The 22,053-nt window shown below is 47.5% G+C and overlaps 1 protein-coding gene across 1 annotated transcript in view; it reads left to right on the top strand.

The window, feature by feature from the left end:
• Positions 1 to 22,053, top strand: part of PSTPIP2 (proline-serine-threonine phosphatase interacting protein 2) — a 58,608-nt gene that overhangs the window by 9,172 nt on the left and 27,383 nt on the right. The window contains exon 2 of the mRNA XM_032768973.2: positions 16,175 to 16,275. Within this exon, the coding sequence (XP_032624864.1) occupies positions 16,175 to 16,275 (101 nt within the window). The remainder of the gene's footprint in view (positions 1 to 16,174; positions 16,276 to 22,053) is intronic.

Raw genomic sequence — 22,053 nt, 5'->3', positions numbered from 1 at the left:
CTGTATATGTGGAATATTGCAGACCTGGATGCTCGGTGCCCTCCACTCAGATTGGTAAATGGGTCCTTGCTGCTTGGGGCCCTTAGGGTGCGTGTTTTGAAATGGCTGAAATGTGAGTTTCCATTTGTTTGGAGTCCTGTGTAACTTTTGCAGAATCTGGAAACATCAGCTGCTGATTTGTCACCTTGAACTTGTTTGTTTAGAGTTTCCGTGGCTAACACTGTAAAGCTTCTGGATTTCTGTTAATAGCTCTAGCAGAGAGCGAAGAAGGTGGTTGAGGGGTGAGAACTGAACTTGTGCTATATTAAGGCTCCCTGTATATATCATGCAAGATTTTGTGAACAAAAACATTTCCCATCATGCGCTTGTTAGTTTACTTAGGAATTCAGGTCTTATCTTCCTTGGAAAACTTGCTGCTGGGAAACTAGTAAAATTGTTTCAAACCAAGAGGCCGAGGGTGAAATCCTGGCCCTATTGAACTCGATGACAAATGACCCATTGACTTGAATGGGGTAGGGTTTCACCTTGAGTTGAATTATTGATGGTGGAAGGGATTCATAGTTATGCTTTTTAAAACTGATTTTCACACCCATTAAATTCCAGTGCCTAATAAACACGAGGGAGAAAGAACATCATTGTTAATTATGTACCACCTCTGCCCCTTACTCAGGTGCCAGAGCTCTCAGTACTGATCTCTGAGAGCTCCAAGAGGTCCTTTAGTAGAACTAGGGAAGACCAGACTTGACTTCACTGATAGTTGTAAAGTTTACAGATAACCAAAAAATTCTCCTGTGCCCCCCACCACAAACAACAAAAAGCCTTTCAGGGTTCCTTTAGTCATTGATAGCCCCCTTCATCCACAAATCCACCTCCTCTTCCGTCTTTCCATTCCTCCTTGAAACTCTCCTTTGCTGTGGCACCTTCCAAAACTTGACTGTTTTTTAATTTTTTTGAGTCATATCAGCACTGTATTAATTTTTTAAAAAAGCAACATTTGTACAGGAGTCGGTCATTGATCACGCAGTAATTACAAGAATGGCCGTCGTGAGTTAACAGGAAAAAACAAAACATAGGCCAAGCTGCTTTTAAAGTTTACTTTGTTAGGCAGCTGGTGGACTGAGACCACTGCCTGTCAGCTTTGTCTCATGGTTTCCTTGTGCTCCCCATCTCTCTGGCTGCCTGCCTGCCCCTGCTCTCTCTTGTCTTCGGGTCTGTCTGTGTGCAGACTTGCACTGGTTAATGTTAAATTAGTTAAATCAGTTCAAATCCCGCCGGGGCCTCTCTTAGTTCAGTTGAGTGGCTGGTTTTGGTTTAATTTAAACTGGTTTATGACTAACTCCAGATCAGATGGAAACAACCCCACACTTATAATGGAACAGGAGTGTCCTGCCCAGGGATTTGCACCTGTTTAACTATGCTGGTTTAAATTCACATTTAAGGCTCTACTGGCAAAGCCTTATACTTGCATTGGGGCAGGGACCATCTTTTTGTTCTGTGTTTGCACAGTGGGATTATTGCAATAAAAATAATAAGAATCATAAATAATCAGGTAAAAAAACAAGACAGAGGCACCCTTTGCACGTCACCTTTAAAATAATCCTGAGTGACCATGAGAACGGCCATACTGGGTCAGACCAATTGTCATCTAGCCCAGTATCCTGTCTACTGACAGTGGCCAACACCAGATGCTTCAGAGGAGATGGTATGATGAGATTGCCTACAATGGCATCTGGCCCATCAGCGACTGCTAGTAGCAAAAATCCCCAACTGCGGGAGACAGGACACTAAATGGGGAGGGCTCTGACTTACTACAGAGAATTATTCCAGGTAGTGGTGGGTCTTTCCCACATGCTCAGTGTCTAACTGATCACCATATTTGGGATCAGGAAGGAATTTCCCCCTGGTTTAGACTGGCAGGGACCCTGTGGGGGTTCGCCGCCTTCTGCATCATGGGGCATGGGTCATTTGCAGGTTTAAACTAGTATAAATAGTGAATTCTTGTAACTTCGTCTTTAAAGCATGATTTGAAGACTTCAGTAACTCAGCCAGAGCTTAGGGGTCTATTACAGGAGAGGGTGAGATTCTGTGGCCCGCGATGTGCAAGAGGTCAGACTAGTTGATCACGATGGTCTCTTCTGACCTTAAAGATGATGAGTCGACAACAGAACAGGCAATCATTGAGTGATCCATCCTCTGTTGTCCACTCCCAGCTTCTGGCAGTGAAGTGTGGAGTCCCCCCTCTTTGCCTTGCTTCATTTTAGGTGCCCCCCTTTTCACCCACTCTTCTGTTTCTGGTCTGTGACTCTTGCCTTTGATCCCCTTTGGCTATTCAGAGGGGTCGGATTCCTGAATCTGAGTCTGACCATACAGCTTTGATTCTGGGTTGGATACAAAACCAGAAGGAGCTTTTTTTTGGTTGGTTTTGGTTCAGAAGCAGCCAAACTATCCTGCAAAAGAGCTCAGGAGACTTGAATCCAGCCTGCGCCTGAATTCAGACCCCTAGGGCTAACTTAATCTGCATCTGAGTCCTGCTACTGTCTTGCCTCTCGTTCTAATATCCAGGGTGTTTTAATCCCTCTAAATGGCTCTATTATATTTTTACAACATACAAAACAGAGTACAGAGTTGGTAGTGATTAGGGGGAGGGGTGGGAATGTGTCATAACGAACCATTCAGGAGGTCAGAGGAAAATATTTCTAGCCCTTGTGTCAAATCCTCTTTGAAATGACAGATATTATTCATCTGACTTTGCTTCCGTAGATCTCTATATTCAGCTTGGGAGAAGGGGAATTCTGAAGCTCTCTGCCCCATATATGGGATGCAATGGACAGGGCACTGGGCTGGGAACCAGAAGACCTAGGTTCTGTTCCTACTTCTGTCACTGGCAAACACTCAGATATCAAATGTACATCAGCTGCTGTGGCAAAAATCCTGCAGATCTCAGCTGAACAGTGCTGGAGAGACAGAAACCAGACCTGAGTGGGGGACCTTCCCATTTCTTCTTTCAGTATCATGTCTCCATAACGTGTGGTGCTGGTGATAGGTGCTTACTGTTCTGTTTCTGGCATACGTGCAGAGAAGTCAGATAAAAAACATAAATCACTCTTGCTGGAAGGTTGCAACATAATACTGTTTGAGAATCCAGAACAAAAACAGACCATAACCAAAACCAGAGAGAGACAAAGCAGGCTACTCCCTAAGGCAGAGAGACACAGCTCACCCCACTGTTTTAAGCTAGCTCTTTCCAGACTGACTTTGATTGTGTGCTTTCCTGCAGAGCCCCCCGTACTGGGAAGCAGGGCCAGTAAACCCCGTACTAATTAAGGTGACAGCCTACAGTTCCAACATAGTTTTCAAATACACCACCCCTCCATTGTGACTCTAGTCACTGAAAGGAGATGTCCCAGCCTCAAGAAAGATATTGAAGTCCTTAAAAACAGTGGACTGTTACGTTTCCAGTAGGTTAGAAATTCTAGCTCCAATGCATTCTAGCCCCACTAGTTGAACCCATATTGCTTTCAGTGAACTCTGCATTGAACACAAACTCGCAAAGTCTCTATCTGCAAAGCCTGAGATGACTTGACCTTATTTAAGTGCAAACAGAGTACAGCACTGAATGAACTCGTGCTCTACAGAGAAACGCAATTTCTGTGTAACTTGCTGAACCCCTACGGAGCTGGGCCTGGAACCGGGATCTTTTCAGCTATACCCTCCCCCAACCTCTACTATTTGAGAACTCCTCTGTAGCAGGTCCCATACCCTTATTGTGAGCCAGCCACTGGAGGGCTAGCCAGCCCTCATAAACCTAGTACGGGGGTGGCCAACCTGTGGCTCCGGAGCCACATGTGACTTTTCAGAAGTTAGTATGCGGCTTCTTGTAGAGGCACCGACTCTGTGGCTGGAGCTACAGATGCCAACTTTCCAATGTGCTGGGGGTGGGGGGTGCTCACTGCTCAACCCCTGGCTGTGCCACAGGCCCTGCCCCCACTCCACCCCTTCCCGCCCCTCCCCGAGCCTGCCCTGCCCTCACGCCTCCCCCGCCTTCCCAGAGCCTCCTTCATGCCACGAAACAGCTGAAGGGGGGAGGGGGAGGTGCTGATTGGCGGGGCTGCCAGTGAGCGGCAGGCACTAGGAGCGGGTGGTGGGGGAGCTTATGGTGGGGCTGCTGACATATTACTGTGGCTCTGTGGCAATGAAAATTGGTAAATTCTGGCTCCTTCTCAGGCTCAGGTTGGCCACTCCGACCTAGTACATTACAAGGGGACCATGCTTCAGAAAGTGCTGTCTTTCAGTCCAAGAAGCAGTGACTGGGTTTTACTTTTCTTACTCCTACTATAAGGGATGTGACTTAAACAGGAACGGCTTACGCAAATGCCAGGTCACCATGAAATAGGAAGCACTCACTAGTGGGGCTGGCCGCTGTCACCCAGGCCTGCAGTGACACTTGCAGGTGACTCAGAGATGTGGGCAACTGGTTTGACCAGATTTAGAATTCACTTGAAAATCAGTCTAAGTTTAGAACGGCACTTTGGAGCTTCTGAGGGTCAAGATTTTGTGTTTGGCACAAGGCAAGTTCTGGGCCGCTGCAGTTTTTGAATGTATCTTATTTCCCTGGAATTCTAGCAGCACAGCAACTTTCAAACGAGAATTTTTGCTTGCGTAATACAGGCTTCTCTTTTGTTAGATGTTTTAAAAAAATGTAGCTTGCCCTTGGAAAGTAGCGTCTGTACATGAAGTGTGTATGGGGGTTCTGGGGGGGGTGAAGAATGTTTTTATGACATCCCAACCCCCCTCCTGCTTCTCTGGTTCTCACATCTCTGAATCAGATGCCCACCCTGGGAGAGCCCAGTTGCCGTCCCCAGTTAGTTAATCAGTGTAAACCCTGAGTAACTTGGGAGTCAACCATTGCTGGAGGTTGATATGGATGTAAACTGAGGCCAGATTTTTATCTGAGTCCATCACTGGCCTGTAATGTGCCTGGCTTCTCTGCATACCGTCTCCCTTACCTAGCAGGATACTTGAAGATGAAGACACCAGAGGCTGACACGCTGCTCCGCAGGTAACTATTAAACAGACTCTAGGCAACCGCCAGACTACCACAGGCACTTAGCAAAGCTGCATCCTCATTGTGCTTCTTAGCAAGATCATAAGGAAATATTAAAAAAAACCCAAAACCCTTTTTGTAAGCCAGTCAACAATGACAGGAAATATCTCTCTGTGGCTGTGGCTATGGATTGCCGCTGCTAAGTAGCCAACCACAGATAGTAATGTTTCCATGTTCTTCAAACTGCTTCTGAGCATGCTGTCACAGTGAAAGCCTGTCTAGATGGTTTCTAACACATGTCCTTTCCTGGCAGCCAGCCTTTGGTGGTCATTCAGTTTGGGGCTTAGAATTCTGTGTTGGTATGGTTAAAAAACTGGCAGTGCTACTCCTATGTGACTATCTTCTTGTTAATAAGAACATCTTCTCTGTGGACAGGTATCAGAGGGGTAGCCGTGTTAGTCTGGATCTGTAAAAGCAGCAGAGAATCCTGTGGCACCTTATAAACTAACAGACGTTTTGGAGCGTGAGCTTTCGTGGGTAAATACCCACTTCGTCAGATACGAAGTGGGTATTCACCCACAAAAGCTCATGCTCCAAAACGTCTGTTGTCTATAAGGTGCCACAGGATTCTCTGCTGCCTTCTCTGTGGAAAGTCCTTTGGTTATTGACAAATTGATTTAAAAATCTTGCCGTAGCAAATCCTTCTCTGCAGAGGAGATTTTACATAACAGGAGATCTCAACCCACGTGGCTCTGAAAAGCAATCACCTAGATCCCCGAACAGGAGAGGAAAATGGAGCTCGGATGCAGATGATGAGGATTCCTGAGCTTGCTGGCGTTAACGAGGCCAGTAGCAGCAGTATCATAGCGTTATCTGAATAACGCCGCTGGAAGCCGACAGTTACTCTGGATTTACCCCAGCATAACAGGACTTTTATCTGACTGCCCCCAGTGGCAGTGTAATCAGGGTATGCTGGGCATATCCTGCAGTCTTCTTACAGGAGTTTATCATCTCAATTGTCACGGCATTCCAATTGCCTTCAGTATGTAGCATAGACCTTATGATGTGTCAGCCTAACTTTTGGTCAGCACACACAGCGTGTCCCTTACATGCCTGAGTGCACCCCAAGACACCAGGAGGAATTTGGCTTCACTAACGTTTGATTAGAACCCAAACTCATCCAGGTCTTGCATGAAACCATCAATGGTGATGTTTTATTAGTGTGTAGTGGCAATAATGGCTCCTGATGCAGGGCCATTAAGTTCTGTATCTCAAATTGAGTATTTGTTATAACCTTTGAGATGCCTTGGGCTAACCGCTAGCACAAACGGCCTCTCAAGATGAAAAGGGAAGGTGTATGAATTTGTGTTTGTGGGCACACAGGGCCTTTCCTGAGAACTAATTGTGGGCATGTTGATCTGGATCGTTGTGATGGGTTGCATGTATCTAGTGGGTCTGTCCTGGCTCCAGTGCCATTCAATATTTTCATTAACGACTTGGATAATGGAATGGAGTGTATGCTTATAATATTTGTGGATGACACCATGCTGGGAGGAGTTGCAAACACTATGGAGGACAGGATTGGAATTCAAAATGACCTCGACAAATTAGAGAATTGGTCTGAAATCAACAAGATGAAATTTAATAAAGATAAGTGAGAAGTACTACACTTACGAAGGGAAAATCAAATGCACAGCGACAAGGAATAACTGGCTAGTTGGCAGTTCTGGGGGTTATAGTGGATCACAAATTGATGCAGTTGCAAAAAAAAGCTAATATCATGTTGGGGTGTACTAACAGGAGTGTCATATGTAGGACACAGTAGGTGATGGTTCCCCTGCACTTGGCACTGGTAAGGCCTCAGTTGTGTCCTGTTGTGGGCACCACACTTTAGGAAAGATGAGGACAAATTGGAGAGAGTTCAGAGGAGAGCAACAAAAATGATAAAAGGTTTAGGAAACCTGACTGTGACATCCTGCTGGTACGCAGGAGTGGGATAAAAGGCTGAAGAGAAGAACTTATTCCCAAATGAAGCTGCAGACCACAAATCCCTCTTTTAAAAAAAACAACAACCCAGAAAACGTTTTCAATTTTTAAAAAAATGGCCGTTATGAAAAAATATATTTTTGTGACTATTAATGTGTTTTTAATGTTGTGCATTTGCTGTTTTTCTGTTCCCGCCCGAGGTTCTACTGAAATCTATTTAGATACACCACACAGTTTTACCGCCAAACAGTTCCAATGAAATCTGCCCTCACTTTTCGACTTTGAGTGATCACTTGCAGAAGTGGTGACTCATCACAACTGGAAATTCCCCTTTTGTGTTTGGAGGTTTTTAAGAACAGATTAAACAATGATGGAAATTCCACTATGGCCCCTGGAAGTCTATTCCAATGCTTAAAACTATCCTTATAATTCAAGTTTTTCCTAATATCTAACCTAAACTCTGCTGCAGATTAAGCCCATTATTTCTTCTCCTATCTTCAGTGGACTTGGAGGACAATTGATCACCAGCTCATTTATAGCAGCCCTTAACGTATTTGAAGAGTCTTCTGAGGTCTACTCTCAGTCTTCTTTCCTCGGGACTACACATGGCCAGTTTTTTTAACCTTTCCTCATTGGTCAGTGGAACAGAATACACCCCTGCATTCACACCCTACACCACTGAAATCATTTTTGTACAGTGTATGCCTTGGAAGGTATCACCTGAAAGCTCATAATTTGTTGATCAACATTGTCGTGGTAAAATGTACGTGGCAACATTGTAGGTGAAGTTATAAGATTTCCTGTACGATGTTATTAACACACGCCAAACCCCACAGCCCTGCCCAAACTAAGGTTGGCAAACAGGTCTGTCCTAAACAACGGAATGTGTGCTCTGCTTAACTTGCATTTAAGCAGTAAACACAGTCATCAAGCAGGAAAGGAAACAAACAAAGCTCAAACAGGTGAGGAAAAGCCAGCAGGGAACATCCCTCCACATAGACTCTGTCTCCTAGTGCACATCTGGAAATGTTTTTAAGAGGGGGACTGAAACTATAAAAAGGATGGATAAAACACCCAAAGGGACCCCTTCTCTCTCTCTCTCTCTCTCTCTCTCTGCCCGTTACATTCACTGCACCTGAAAGGACAAAGAAAGCATTCATGGGACAATATGGGGAGGGGTCCTGACCTACAGGGTTTGGTCAGTAGGACTACTGAAAGCGTGTGGTGAGAAACTTGGCTTGAATCTAATACAGTTTATCAGGTATTAGTAAACGTTTTATCTTTATTTTCCTTGTAGCCATTTCTGATTTCTATGCCTTGTTACTTGTACTCATTTAAAACTCTCTCTTTGTAGTTAATAAACTTGTTTTATTGTTTTATCTAATCCAGTGTGTTCAAGTTCAAGTGTCTCAATTTGGAGTGACAAGTTGTGTACATATTAGGCCAGTCTACACGGGGTGGGGGGGAGCGATCTAAGTCACGCAACTTCAGCTACATGAATAACGTAGCTGAAGTCGACGTACTTAGATCGACTTACTGTGCTGTCTTCACTGCGGTGAGTCGACTGCTGCTGCTCCCCCGTCGACTTTGCCTGCCTGTGGAGCTGGAGTACAGGAGTCGATGGGAGAGCGCTTGGGAGTTGATTTATTGTGTCTAGACTAGATGCAATAAATCGACCCCCCGCTGGATCGATTGCTGCCTGCCCATCCAGGGGGTAGTATAGACATACCCTTAGTCCCTTAAAGGAATAACAGACTCAAAAGATTTGTACTGTCCAGGAGAGGGCTGGGCAATACAGGACATACATTGTTTGGAGGAAAATCTGAGACTGGGGGTGTGTTCAGGTCATCCTGCAGCATGACCGAGGCTGGTGAGAGCCCAGAGTGTAACCCAAGTGTGGCTGGCAGGCAGCAGTTACACACAAACACTCAGGATGTGGGTTGCATGCTGTTAGGCTGTTTGTGAGCGGCCCCGATGGGAGCTACTTCAGCAAGGCATTGTAAGGCTTCCAAAGTTGCAGGGCAGGGATGACACAGCTGCTCATTAGTCTTGAAACATAGATTTGCTCAGAATGTAAAGCGTTTATACAAAAAGTTTGCTTGTCTCAGCTCCAGCCCCTGCAGCAAATATCTGGTCTCCTTGAGTTTGTGCTGAGAAACCCACGTGGCTGGAATAGGAGCAGACAGGGCCACAGTGACTGCTGAAGTTTACATCAGAGATGGGTTTGCTTCACTGACTGTAGAGTATATGGAAGACAGGGATGCCAGAACAGGGGTTTCCAGGGGACTTTGGCCCCATCACTTTTTACCAGACGTAAGGGCAAGCGACTGGGAAGGGAAGGGGGTGGAGAGGACCGAGTGGGAAGTGATGTCTTGGGGGGAAGGGGTGGCATGGGGGTAGGGCCTCGGGGGAAGGAGTGGCAGTGGTCCTCCCACTTTTAGGAAGCTTCCCTTGCTCCTGATGGTTGAGGAATTTGCTGCTTATGTTGGGTTTAAAGTTAGCCTAAAAACACTTGCTGTAATTCACTTATCCTCTGATTGTCTAAGCAAAGGGCCTAACAGATTTGAAAAAAACTTGAAAACCTTTTTGATGCTGGCTGTTGCTATCTCAACATTTTATTCATAAGAATGGCTATATTGGGTCAAGCCAATGGTCCATCTATTTTGCTGACTTCTGACAGTGGCTTGTGCCAGATGCTTCAGATGGAATGGACAGAACAGGGTAATATCATGTGATCCATCCCCTGTCATCCAGTCCCAGCTTCTGGCAGTCTGAGGTTTAGGGACACCCAGAGCATAGGTAAAAGCAGCAGAGAATCCTGTGGCACCTTATAGACTAACAGACGTTTTGGAGCATGAGCTTTCGTGGGTGAATACCCACTTCGTCACACGCAGAGCATAGGGTGTGTCCCTGACTATCTTGGTTAATAGCTGTTGGTGGATCTATCCTCCACCAATGTATCTAATTCTTTTTTTGATCTCAGTTATACTTTTGGCCTTCACAACAACTCCCACCAAGTTCCACAAGTTGACTGTGTGCTGGGTGAAGAAGTATTTCTTTGTTTCTTTTAAACCTGCTGCCTATTAATTTAATCAAGTGACTCTTAGTTCTTGTTACGCGAAGGGGTAAACAACACTTCCTTATTCACTTTCTCTGTGCCATTCACAACTTTATAGATTTCTATCACATCCCCCTTAGCTGTCTCTTTTCTAAGATGAACAATCCAAGCCCCAGACTCTTCCAGCGCCACCAGACTCCTTGATGTCTTTGTGGATACAGACTAAATGGCTACCCCTCTGATACTTGAATCTAAGTCCTTTATATTCTTATATGGAAGCTGTTCCATACCTAATATTTTTTGTTACACATCTTTGTACCTTTTCCAATTCTAATATATCTTTTTTGAGATGGGGTGACCAGAACTGCACACAGTATTTAAGGTGTGGGCATATCATGGATTGACATGGTGGCATCTGTTTTATTATCTCCTTTTCCTAATGATTCCTTGTATTTTGTTAGCTTTTTTGACTGCTGCTGCACGTTGAGGTGCTGGAGCGTAATGTGTTGAGCAGGATAAGAAAAAACAGGTTTGGTTTCAGGAAGGAAATGGTCTGGCATGACACGAGGGGCTCAGGAATGCAAGCTGGTGGCCAGGCTGCTACTGGATAAACACGCCTCTCAGCATTTAGCACTGGCCACTATCCATGGTCAATAAAGATTTCTTTCTGACAGCTCTGCCTGTCTGTCACATCTCTTATTGCTAATGAAACTGAATACTAGCAATATCAAAAAATTAGTGATATTAAGTCACAAGAGCATGTAATGGGGACTCTCTAAAAATTCTCTGGGATACTGACAAAACAATGTCAGAGCATAAGGTCTGGTCATGCCCATTCATCACACAATAAAATTAATGCCAACTCTCAATTTGCCTATTGACTTGATGGGAATCTGTGTTGTAAAAGAAGGTAGTTGTGTTTATGACTCATCTATCAGCTGTTCGAACACTTCTCTCACAGTTGTAGCTCAGGATTTGATCTTAGGGCTACTTGATTCCCAGATCGTTGGAGCTTCATCACGTTAGAGGTGACTGGGAAATGGAAATCCCTCCCTGCAAAAAAAATTCACATTTTTTAGGGAAATAATCATTCTGAATTGGGACAAAAAAATCCAAAATTGTTCACAGGAAGGGATTTCCAGAAATATTGTACTTTGGGAAAACCCAAGTAGAATTTTTTTTTTCTTCACAGCTCCCTTTCTGAAAGGCTCTTGTCAATTTCAATCCCTGACTGAAATTAACAAGAGCCTTCCAGGGAGGCCATCATTTTGATCTTCTTGATGGAAAATCAAAAATTTTGTGAAAAGAGCATTTTTTGTTGGACCAATGACAAATTCTTGACCAGTTCTAAAAACGACTTAGAGCCTGGGGGAATGGAAATCTCAGTTGCTTGCCACGTAAATGTTTCTTTCCAGCTAACTTGTAGTGCAATATTTGTGCTAGTCTTTGTAGGAGGTTGCTCACCTCCCTTCTATGCTAGAGGGACAGTAACTGCACCAAGGCCATTTGAATGGCATCTACAGAATCAATGTTGGTATGGAGAGGAATTGTTTTATATCCCTGTGTGTCATTTCCTAAATAAGTGTAATGAGATGAAATGTAGGCTGAATAGAACTGGGTGGGAAATATCTCCCCTCCCCCCATTTCACCTTAGGATAAAATAGACCTTTTAAAGTTTTTCAGGGTAGAGAGACAAAGCATAAATCCCAGAATAGCTCTGTAGCTTGATGGCTACTCACTTGGGAGGTAGGAAGCCTGGGTTTAAATTCCTATTCTGCCTAGTCCGGAGCAGAGACTTGAGCCCTGGTCTATCATACCCCAGGTAAGTAGCCAACAGCTTGCTGATTAGGACACACTGGGGTAGATCTCTCTTCCTCTTTGTACCTTAGAAACCTCTCTTCACAAATCAACGTTTTCCAACACACATCTGTTTCACTGGAAAATTCCCAAACAGCTCTAAGGCTGACTTCCATGGCTTCAGAGAGTGTGTTCTTTTCGGGTGTGAAATGATGTCTCCAAAAGGCAGTGCTGGAAGCTCTATCTCTTGGGACATCTAATGACTGGACAAAGCACAAGAAAATGTGCTCGAGAGAGCAAATCTGCAGCGGCAGAGAGATGGGTTGGATAATCTAGTGGGGTGTTGCCATGTCTAATGTCTACGATTTTGAACGCTGAAAGTACCGGCTGACTGGCGTGCTTGATGCACAGTGATGTGCTGGCTTTGGCAGTGCGGTAGAGTGCTGGAGGGAAAGCTGTTTTCCAGAACCTGGAGAAAGGGTGGCTGGCAGAGGATGTATCTGACTGAAAACTGGCTCCAGAGCCAGGGCCAGCTCCAGGCACCAGCCAGGCAAGCTCGTGCTTGGGGCAGCATTCCACCCAATCCTAGGGTGGCACGGCCGCCCTCTTCTTTTCTTTTCTTTTTTTGGGTTTGCCGCTCTGGCTGCCCTGTAGGAGGTGGCCGTGCGGAGGATGGGAGCGCCCTGCTGGGAGTGGGCTGCATGCTCTGTCTGCACCAGCCGGTGCCAGGTCTACAGGAAGCCCGGCAGCCCACATCCTTCCCTCCCCGCCGACCTTCAATTCACCTGCAGGCAGGAGCGGCGTAGAGTCCTCCCGGCAGGCAGTGCAGCGGGAGGGGCCGAGTGGTGAGCGCCCCGGCTGAAGGAAGCACTGGCCACCCCCCTTCTTTCTCTCCCCCCCCCGCTAGCCGGGGCGCTCACTCTGCTGCCCGGGGCATGTCTGCAGCGCAGGGAGTCCCGCTAGCCAGCACGGCCGGGGGAGTGGCACTGAAAGTTTGCACCCTGGCTCCGGCCGCCCTGCACGTTTTTTGCTTTGCTGCTCCGGCCGCCCCACAGTTTTTTTTTTGCTTGGGGCAGCAAAAAAGCCAGAGCCGGCCCTGTCCAGAGCGTATGGAGACTATTTCACCTCCATTAGGGTTGTACAAAGGAGCATCTGTATTAAACAGCGTGGGTGGGGTGTAGGTGTGGGTGTACGTATGTATTATTGGTTTGTAGTACCATAATGTCTGGAAGCTCTAGTCACAGACCAGAACAAGAACCCAGTCTCTGCTCCCGAGGGGTTTACAGTCTTAAGTAGAAGGCAAGTGGCAACAGATAAAGACAGACCGACAGGGGAGCAGAAGGAAACAGACAATATTTTTTTAAGCCACTGGCTGTGTTGGGAGGGTAGGGTGGGGTGAGGAGAAGCCAAGCAGAAGCAGCAGTCTGTAGAGGAATAGCCAGAATTGCTCTGTGGGGAAGAGTAGGCCTGAGTAGGTGCTGGACTTGCTCTACTAGCTCATGCTCGTGGCGATGTTGATCTAAAGCATCCCCTGTCCTTTGCTGAGGCCTACCTAGTACTGGGCCTGGGCTCTCCAGCTGCAGTCAGAAGGAGCCTAGCTCCATTTGTTCCTCTTCCCTGCCCCTTCTCTTGTACCTCCCCTGTAAATATACCCCTGGGAGGGAGATTTCTGGGATCGGAACTTTCAGAGAGTTGCATGGGACCCCAAAGTGCTGCCCCCCAGTCTAATGCATACTAGAACTGGAAAAGGTTCAGATAAGGGTAACAAAGGTGATCAAGGGGACGTTGCGGCTTCCATACAGAGAGAGACTGAAAAGATTCGGGCTGTTCAGCTTAGAAAAGAGACGACTGAGAAGGGATCTGAGGGAGGTCTATAAAATCATGAATGGTGGGAGAAAGTGAATAGGGAAGTGTTATTTACCTTTTTCCACAATACAAAAACCAGGGGTCACCCAATGAAATCAGCAGCCAGCAGATTTAATACAAAATCAGGAAGTTCTTCGCACAATGCACCACTAACCTGTGGAACTCATTGCCAGGGGATGTTGGGATGGCCAAAAGTGTAACTGGTCTCAGAAAAGAATGAGGTAAGTTCCTGGAGGTTAGGTCCATCAATGGCTATTATTTAAGATGGTCAGAGACCCAACCCCATGTTGAGGTGACCCTAAACCTTTGACAGCCAGAAGCCAGGAGGGGAAGACATGGGTGGATCACTCTAGCTGCCCTGATCTGTACACTCCCCCTGAAGTATGATACTGACTGCTGTCAGAAGACAGGCTGCTGTGGCTAGAATGATGAACCATTGATCTGATCCTGTGCGACAGGTCTTGTGTCTTCAATCTAGGCTCCATCTGCTTTTGCATGGTTTTTGCTAGCTTGATGCAAATGCTATTTTACTGGCCAAAATTGACTGGGTAGAAACCTATCTAGAAGGTCTTATAAAAGACCTTTTGTAAAATAGCTTTGTGATGGGATGTACAAACCCCAGACAAGTCAGGAAAGGCTTAACGGGCTGCTTGGAGCCCAGGCAGTCCCACCCTACACCACCTCGAGGTGTCAGGCTTTGAGAGAGGAGCTAAAAAGGGAGACCCCAGTCCAGTTGCTGTCTGGCTGGGATGGGGTGCAGATCTTGAACTCTGACTGCGGAAGAGATGGCTGGCTGGAGCCAGGAACCTGGGAAGGCTGCTGCCTATCGGGGCCTTCCTGGGTGAAGGGAAAAACATGTTTCTTTGTGATTATTTTAGCCTTTGGGTATCTGGAGAGGGGTGGAACTGTTACCCTCCAGCTAGATCATGTAAGTCCCCTCAGCCCGGAAGGTGTTGAAGGCAGGGTGGAACAGCGAAAGGCTCGGTTATTGCTGCATTATGCCATGCCATCAGGGTGTGCAACCACAGGCTTATAAACCTGCTTTGTTCCCACCGGTGCTGGCCATAGACACTGTGCAGTCTTAGCACTTAGCTAGCCAGGACCATGTTGAAATCCCACGTTTGCTAAAGCTCTCCCTCTGCATGATGAGTCTCATTGCATCTGCTTACAGTTGCCTGGCACAGGTAGGGGATATTTGCATTCAAAGGTGTGCCTGCAGATGGCATGGGACAAGGCAGCTGGGGATCTGCCTCTGGTTGCAGGTCACTTTAAACTCATACAGAGTCTCATGGGCCCTCCTGCTGTTTCAGCCCTAGTGTTCACCAGATCGACATGGGATTCCTCGCTCTCTAGCCACCGACTTTCACTTCCTTGACATACAGTGGATAAGTCTGCAGTGCTGAAATCCTTGCTGCACGCTGACAGTGCTGCTGCAACTTCTCCTATTTCTCTGTCCTGCCTCTTGCACTTGTGTACAAACCCTCTAGAAATCCCCCTCCCCTTCAATGATCTCCAGCCATCTTGGTTTTGGACCATTTCCTGAATCTTAGTCCTGATATTATTCCTCTTTTCACTTAGGCTTCCTGTTATCTGTTTGACTGTGGCTTCCAGTTCCTTTCTGCAAGCTGCATACCCATCTCTACCACTGCTTCGTTTTCCTACTGCTTTTGTCGATATGCTCTCTGCCCATACATTTGCCTCTTCTCAACCAGGTTAAACTCTCACGCACACAACACAGAGCTATTCTTTCAGCTGGGGACATCTTCCATTCGCATGTGGCTTGCGGCATCTGCTTCAGGCTTCTTATATAGAGGAAGGACAGTTTGGTTCTTAAAGCACTAACCTGGGCCATGGGAAAGTCTGGTTCGGTGCCTGCTCTGTCGCAAACTTTTTGTGTGACCTCGGGCAAGTTCCTTAGTCTGCCTGAACCTCGGGTCCCTGTATGTAAAAGGGGTGTGATAGCACTGCTTTCCTTTACTAGGGTTCTGTGAGGGCATATACATTAAAGAGCATGAGGCACTGAGATAAGAATGTGATGGTGGCCATATAATTACCTTAGATAATTAGAGGTTTCATCTTCATGAGTTGAGAATGTTTCTATGATTTATACTCCAGAGGCACCTACAAATCTCAGTCAGACTCTGCACTAGTTCTCTGTAGTATTTAAGCCTGGCTGTTATGTTTTCCTGAAAGCCAGCATAGATCCATTATCCTAAGTTTTCTGAAACTGAGACCTCCTCCAGTCCAGAATGAAGGAATCTCATTTTATATATTCTTCAGACACAGGAGAGAAAATGTTGGAAAGGAAACTAAATATTAGAAATGGCTGAACTGTGAGCATATTAAACTCCAAGTGGAGGTGATGATGTTGACAATGATCTATCTTGATGCCCATGTGACGTGTTTTTTATTTGTGCTTGCAGAGTACCGATTTAACGAGCACAGCTGGCTATGACAGCATTGTTCAACGTCTGAATGATGGCAGGAAGAACTGCAAGGAATTTGAAGACTTTCTGAAGGAAAGGTACAGAGCTTTCTCTAAACACTGTGATATAGCATGGCCAGAGGACAGCAGGAGAGTGTTAGAAGGGAGCCTTATTCCCTGTAAGGGGAAGAAAGTTTGTTATAGATTAACTAGAGCACGTGACACCAATTAGAGCAACTGCAGTCAGTCACATGATAAAAAACCCTGCTTCAATCAGACAGTGTGGCAGTTGGAGCAGAAAGGATTGGTATTGGAACAGAGAACAGTTTGAAAGAGTTGGAGCAGAGAACAGTTTGAAGGGAAGCAGAGGACAGTTTGGAGAAGTGCTGCGGTGGACTAAGAAGTCCAAGACCCTAGGTAAGGGGCACCTGGCTTGTGCAGAGGGAGGGCAGGAAGCCCCCCACAAGCTGAAGAACAGGTGAGGGAAGTAGTCCAGGGGAAGGAACCGCCAGTTCAGGTGGTTCACCACTATCCTCAGGGCCCCTGGGCTGGAACCTGGAGTAGAGGGCAGGCCCAGGTCCCTCCCTCTCCACTCCCCTCCTCAAGGATACTAGTGGGTCAATTAATATTCCAATTCAGGGGCAAGAAATGGCACCCTGAACCCTCCCCCAAAGAAGAGAAAGAGCGAGACCCATCATAATAGTGCCGGCAATTTGGATGGATGGATGACGTGGTCCAGGCCCTAATACAAGCCACCGCGGCCCAGCAGGAGGCTACCGGGTCCAAGCAACAGCCCAACAGGAGGCGACTCAGATGCAGCAGGAGACTAATCGTCTGTTGATGAGTCAGGCTGCCCAGGACCGAGCCCTGCTGAAAGACCTGGTGAACCAGATGAAGGCCCTTATGGAACTGAACCGCAACTGTGAAGGCACCCGGAGCATATGGGCCAGCCATTGCCTACAGAAAATGACATGGGAGGATGATGTGTATGCATACCTCCTCGCTTTTGAAAGAGCAGCCCTGCGGGAGGCCTGGCCCCGAGATCAGTGGTCTGGTATCCTTGCCCCATTCCTGGGTGGGGAGGCCCAGAAGGTCTACTACAATATGGCTACAGAGACTGCAGCAGATTGCTCCCAGCTGAAGGCAGAGATCCTGACCAGATCCGGAGTAACGACGGCACTGCGAGCCCCGGGGTTCCAGGAGTGGCAGTATACAGAGGACAAGACACCCCGATCACAAGTGTTTGACCTGATTCACCTGACCCGGAAATGGCTGTGCCCTGAGGCCCTCAGCTCTGAGAAGATGATGGAGATCCTGGTACTGGACCAGTATATGGGGGCTACCACCAGGTCTCTGGCTTGGGTTGGCCAGAATGACCCTCCACCTATGATGAGTTGGTCTCCCTCATGGAAAGACAGCTGGCAGCCCATGAACTGTTCCAGACCCCAGGCGGGGAGACACGGCATTCCAGGAAGCCAGCCCCAAACCCAAGGCCCCGGACTGTCGATAACTATAGGAGAACTGTAACAGGGAGGAAAGACACCGAGGAATGGCCCGAGGCCAAGAAGGGATCTGGGGGTTTGGGAAGAGAGGTGGGGGGCCCGCCAAATAGCCCCAGGCAGAGGTGACAACCGGAATAAGGGGGCGGGGTTATGAGTGTGGGGAATTGGGGCATATAGCAGCCCAATGCCTCAACAGGAAAGAATCTATGCAGTGTAATCTGGGGGATTTCGGGGAGCAATGTGGCCTAATTGACCTGGTAGGGGGTCACAGTGACCTCACATGGGTATACAAGATCAGTAAAAATGAATAGTATTAAGACCACAGCCTTAATAGATTCTGGGAATGCTGTCACGCTGGTCTCGGGGAAGTTGGTGGGGCGAGACCAACTAACCCGGGCCAAAAACACAGGAGTAACGTGCGTTCATAGGACCGTGAATTTTTACCCCACAATCCCGGTGCGGATTGAGATCCAGAAGAATACTACCAGGGTGACTGCAGGGGTGATCCCCAAGCTCCCCTACCCTATCTTAATTGGTAGGGACTTCCCCGGGTTTCAGAGCTTACTTACCCCAATAGAGCCAGGGAGGGTAGCAACCCCTAGGCTGAGACGGAGGCACCTACAGATAGCCTCACCCCAATGTTTGCCGAATTTGCTCCAGAGTTATTCTCATCCCCTGGGAAACCCCGAAAGTCTAGGCGAGAAAGGAGGGCAGATACAAGATTAGGGATCAGAATTCTAGCAGAGAATCAAAAAACTTCCCTTGTGGGTAGGCGAACCTGCTCAGGAGACCAGGAGATAATTCAGGCCAGGGAGGACTTGGAAGCGGTTCCTAGCCTGAGTGGGAGCACCCCAGGGGGAAGAGTAGAAATTGGCCCCCTAGAATTAGGTCAGATCGGTACCACACATGAGACCTTTGGGCATGACCAGGCCAATGATCCGCTATATGCGAATGTGGGGGAGGAGGTAGTGGAAGTAAATGGCATACCTGTGGAAGGAAAAATCAAAGGCCCAAGGCCATATTATGTGCTCAAATGCGATCTTTTGTACAGGATAGAGCAGATACAAGGGGAAGAAGTAGAGCAACTCCTAGTTCCACGGAAACACACAAGGGCAGTACTAGAGTTAGCTCACAGTCATCTATTTGGGGGACATCTAGGAGTAGACAAGACACTGGAGAGAGTCCTAAGAAGGTTTTATTGGCCAGGGATACGCGCAGAAGTCCAGCGCTATTGTGCCTCCTGCCCTGAATGCCAATTGCATAGCCCCCGACCTCACTTGCAGGCCACATTAGTACCTTTGCCTATTATTGACGTCCCTTTCGAGAGGATAGCCATGGACATCGTGGGCCCACTGGAAAGATCGGCACGGGGCCACCAAAACGTACTAGTCATCCTTGACTATGCCACGCGGTATCCAGAGGCCATTCCTTTAAGAAACCCCACATCCAAGGCAATAGCAAAAGAACTACTACAGGTTTTTGTCAGAGTGGGCATCCCTAAGGAGATCCTGACAGACCAAGGAACCCCGTTCATGTCAAAATTAATGAAGGACTTATGTGCCCTACTCTGCATCCAGGCTATACGAACCTCAGTCTTCCATCCAAGAACAGATGGACTGGTCGAGCGGTTTAATCGTACCCATAAAAGTATGATCCAGAAGGTGGTAGCACAGGATGGAAAAGACTGGGATACCCTTCTACCGTATCTAATGTTTGCTATACGGGAAGTCCCCCAGGCGTCCACCGGTTTTTCTCCCTTTGAACTACTATACGGACGCCACCCAATTGGGATATTAGATATCACCAATGAAGATTGGGAAGAACAGCCCAACCCAGGAAAGAATGTTATTGAGCACGTGACACAGATGAGAGAGTGACTAACTCGAGTAATCCCTATAGTACGAGAACATTTGGAAAAAGCATAAGAGGCCCAGCGGACATATTACAACCGTTGGGCAAAAGTATGGAGATTTCAGCTGGGGGAATGGGTCATGGTGCTAGTGCCGACAGCAGAAAGCAAACTCCTAGCCAGCTGGCATGGACCATATGAGATAGTGGAAGCCACTGGGGAGGTGGACTATAAGGTCAGACAACCAGACCGCTGAAAGCCAGAGCAAATCTACCACGTCAACTTACTGAAGCCCTGGCGTGACCGAGAGACGTGTCTGGTCATTCGAGGAGCTCCACCCCAGACAGACGACCCACAGGGGCAGGTAAAGATATCTCCTGACTTAACCCCAGAACAACGGATGGAAGTCATTGAAAGGATCCACCGGAACCAGGACGTGTTCTGTACACAACCGGGCCGTACGACACTGGTCCAACATCATATTGTCACCAGCCCCAGAGTAAGGGTGACGATAAGACCATACCGAATACTGGAAGCTAAAAGGGAGGAAATTAGGATGGAAGTGAAGAAGATGCTGGAACTTGGGGTTATTGAAGAATTCTACAGTCAGTGGTCCAGCCCGATCATCCTAGTCCCCAAGCCTGATGGCACCCTGAGGTTTTGCAATGACTTCCGGAAATTGAATGAAGTATCCCAATTCAATGCCAGTCCGATACCACGCATTGACGAGCTAGTTGATCAGTTAGGCAAGGCCCGATACCTAACCACTCTGGATCTGGTCAGAGGATATTGGCAAATTCCCCTGGCCAAGAATGCTAAGGAAAAGACTGCCTTCTCTACACCTGATGCCCTGTTTCAATACACTGTCCTCCCTTTTGGACTCCATAGGGCCCCTGCAACATTCCAACGACTTATGGCTAAATTACTGCGACCCCATGCCAAGTATGCCGCCACCTATCTAGACGACATAGTCATCCGTAGCCCTGACTGGGAAATGCACCTAGGAAAAGTAGAAGCAGTGTTAGACGCCCTGTGGAAGGCCAGCCTCACTATTAACCGTCTCAAGTGCGTGATAGGACTAGCTGAGGCCAGATACCTCGGATATGTAGTAGGGAGAGGTTTGGTGAAACCTCAATGGAACAAAGTGGAGGCAACACAAGGTTGGCCTCGACCAGTCCGCAAAAAGCAGGTCAGAGCATTTCTAGGAATAGTAGGATACTATCGGAGATTGATCCCTCATTTTGCCACAAGAGCAGGGCCATTGACGGATCTGATAAAAGCTCGGGGCCCTGAGATAGTAAGGTGGATACGACAGAAGAAACATTTGCAGATTTAAGGACAGCCCTATGCTGCCGTCCAGTACTCATAGCCCCAGACTTCGAGAAAGAATTCATCCTACAAACAGACGCCTTGGAGGTAGGGCTAGGAGCCGTCCTTTCACAGATGGTAGGGGAAGAGAAACACCCAATCTTGTACCTCAGCTGAAAACTCACTCCTCCCCAGGGAACAAAAGTATGCTGTTGTTGAAAAGGAATGTCTGACGGTAAAATGGGCTATGGAGACTGTCCGCTACTATCTAGTGGGGTGGCGGTTTACCCTCGTGACAGACCATGCCCCGCTCCAGTGGATGCACAGGAACAAGGAGAAGAATGCAAGAGTGACTAAGTGGTTCCTATCCCTGCAGCCCTTCCATTTCCGGGTACAGCATAGGGCTGGAAGCCAACATAGCAATGCTGATGGCCTATCGCGACAACACTGTCTCTCGTCCCAAGTAGCCCAACACCGTGGTGTTGAGCGGTGGGGAGGATATGTGATACAGCATGGCCAGAGGGTAGCAGGAGAGTGTTAGAAGAAGAGGAAGAAAGTTTGCTATAGATTAATTAGAGCACCTGAAGCCAATTAGAGCACCTGCAGTCAGTCACGTGATAAAAACCCCTGCTTCAATCAGACAGTGTGGGAGTTGGAGCAGAAAGGATTGGTGTTGGAGCAGAGAACAGTTTGAAGGAGTTGGAGCAGAGAACAGTTTGAAGGGAAGCAGAGGACAGTTTGGAGGAGTGCTGCGGTGGGCTAAGAAGTCCAAGACCCTAGGTAAGGGGCACCTGGCTTTTGTAGAGTGAGGATAGGAAGCCCCCCACAAGCTGAAGGGCAGGTGAGGGAAGTAGCCCAGGGGAAGGAACCGCCAGTTCAGGTGGTTCACCACTATCCTCAGGGCCCCTGGGCTGGGACCTGGAATAGAGGGCGGGCCCAGGTCCCTCCCTCTCCACTTCCTTCCTCAAGGACACTAGTGGGGCAGTTAATATTCCAATTCAGGGGCAAAAAATGACACCCTGAACTCCCCCCCTCCCAAAGAAGAAAAGGCATGAGACCCATCATAATAGTGCCGGCAATTTGCTACTAACTAACACCTAGTTAGTCATGACTAGGAAATGAGTCAGTAATATTTTGATCTGCTGTTTCACATCTGGGTTTTTCCGTCTTTCACTGTCCACAGACGATGTAAATATCTCCCATGTTGAACTATATGGA

Source organism: Chelonoidis abingdonii, chromosome 6 (genome assembly GCF_003597395.2).
Source record: "Chelonoidis abingdonii isolate Lonesome George chromosome 6, CheloAbing_2.0, whole genome shotgun sequence".
NCBI lineage: Eukaryota > Metazoa > Chordata > Testudines > Testudinidae > Chelonoidis > Chelonoidis abingdonii.
This window is presented reverse-complemented; position numbering and strand designations above follow the sequence as displayed.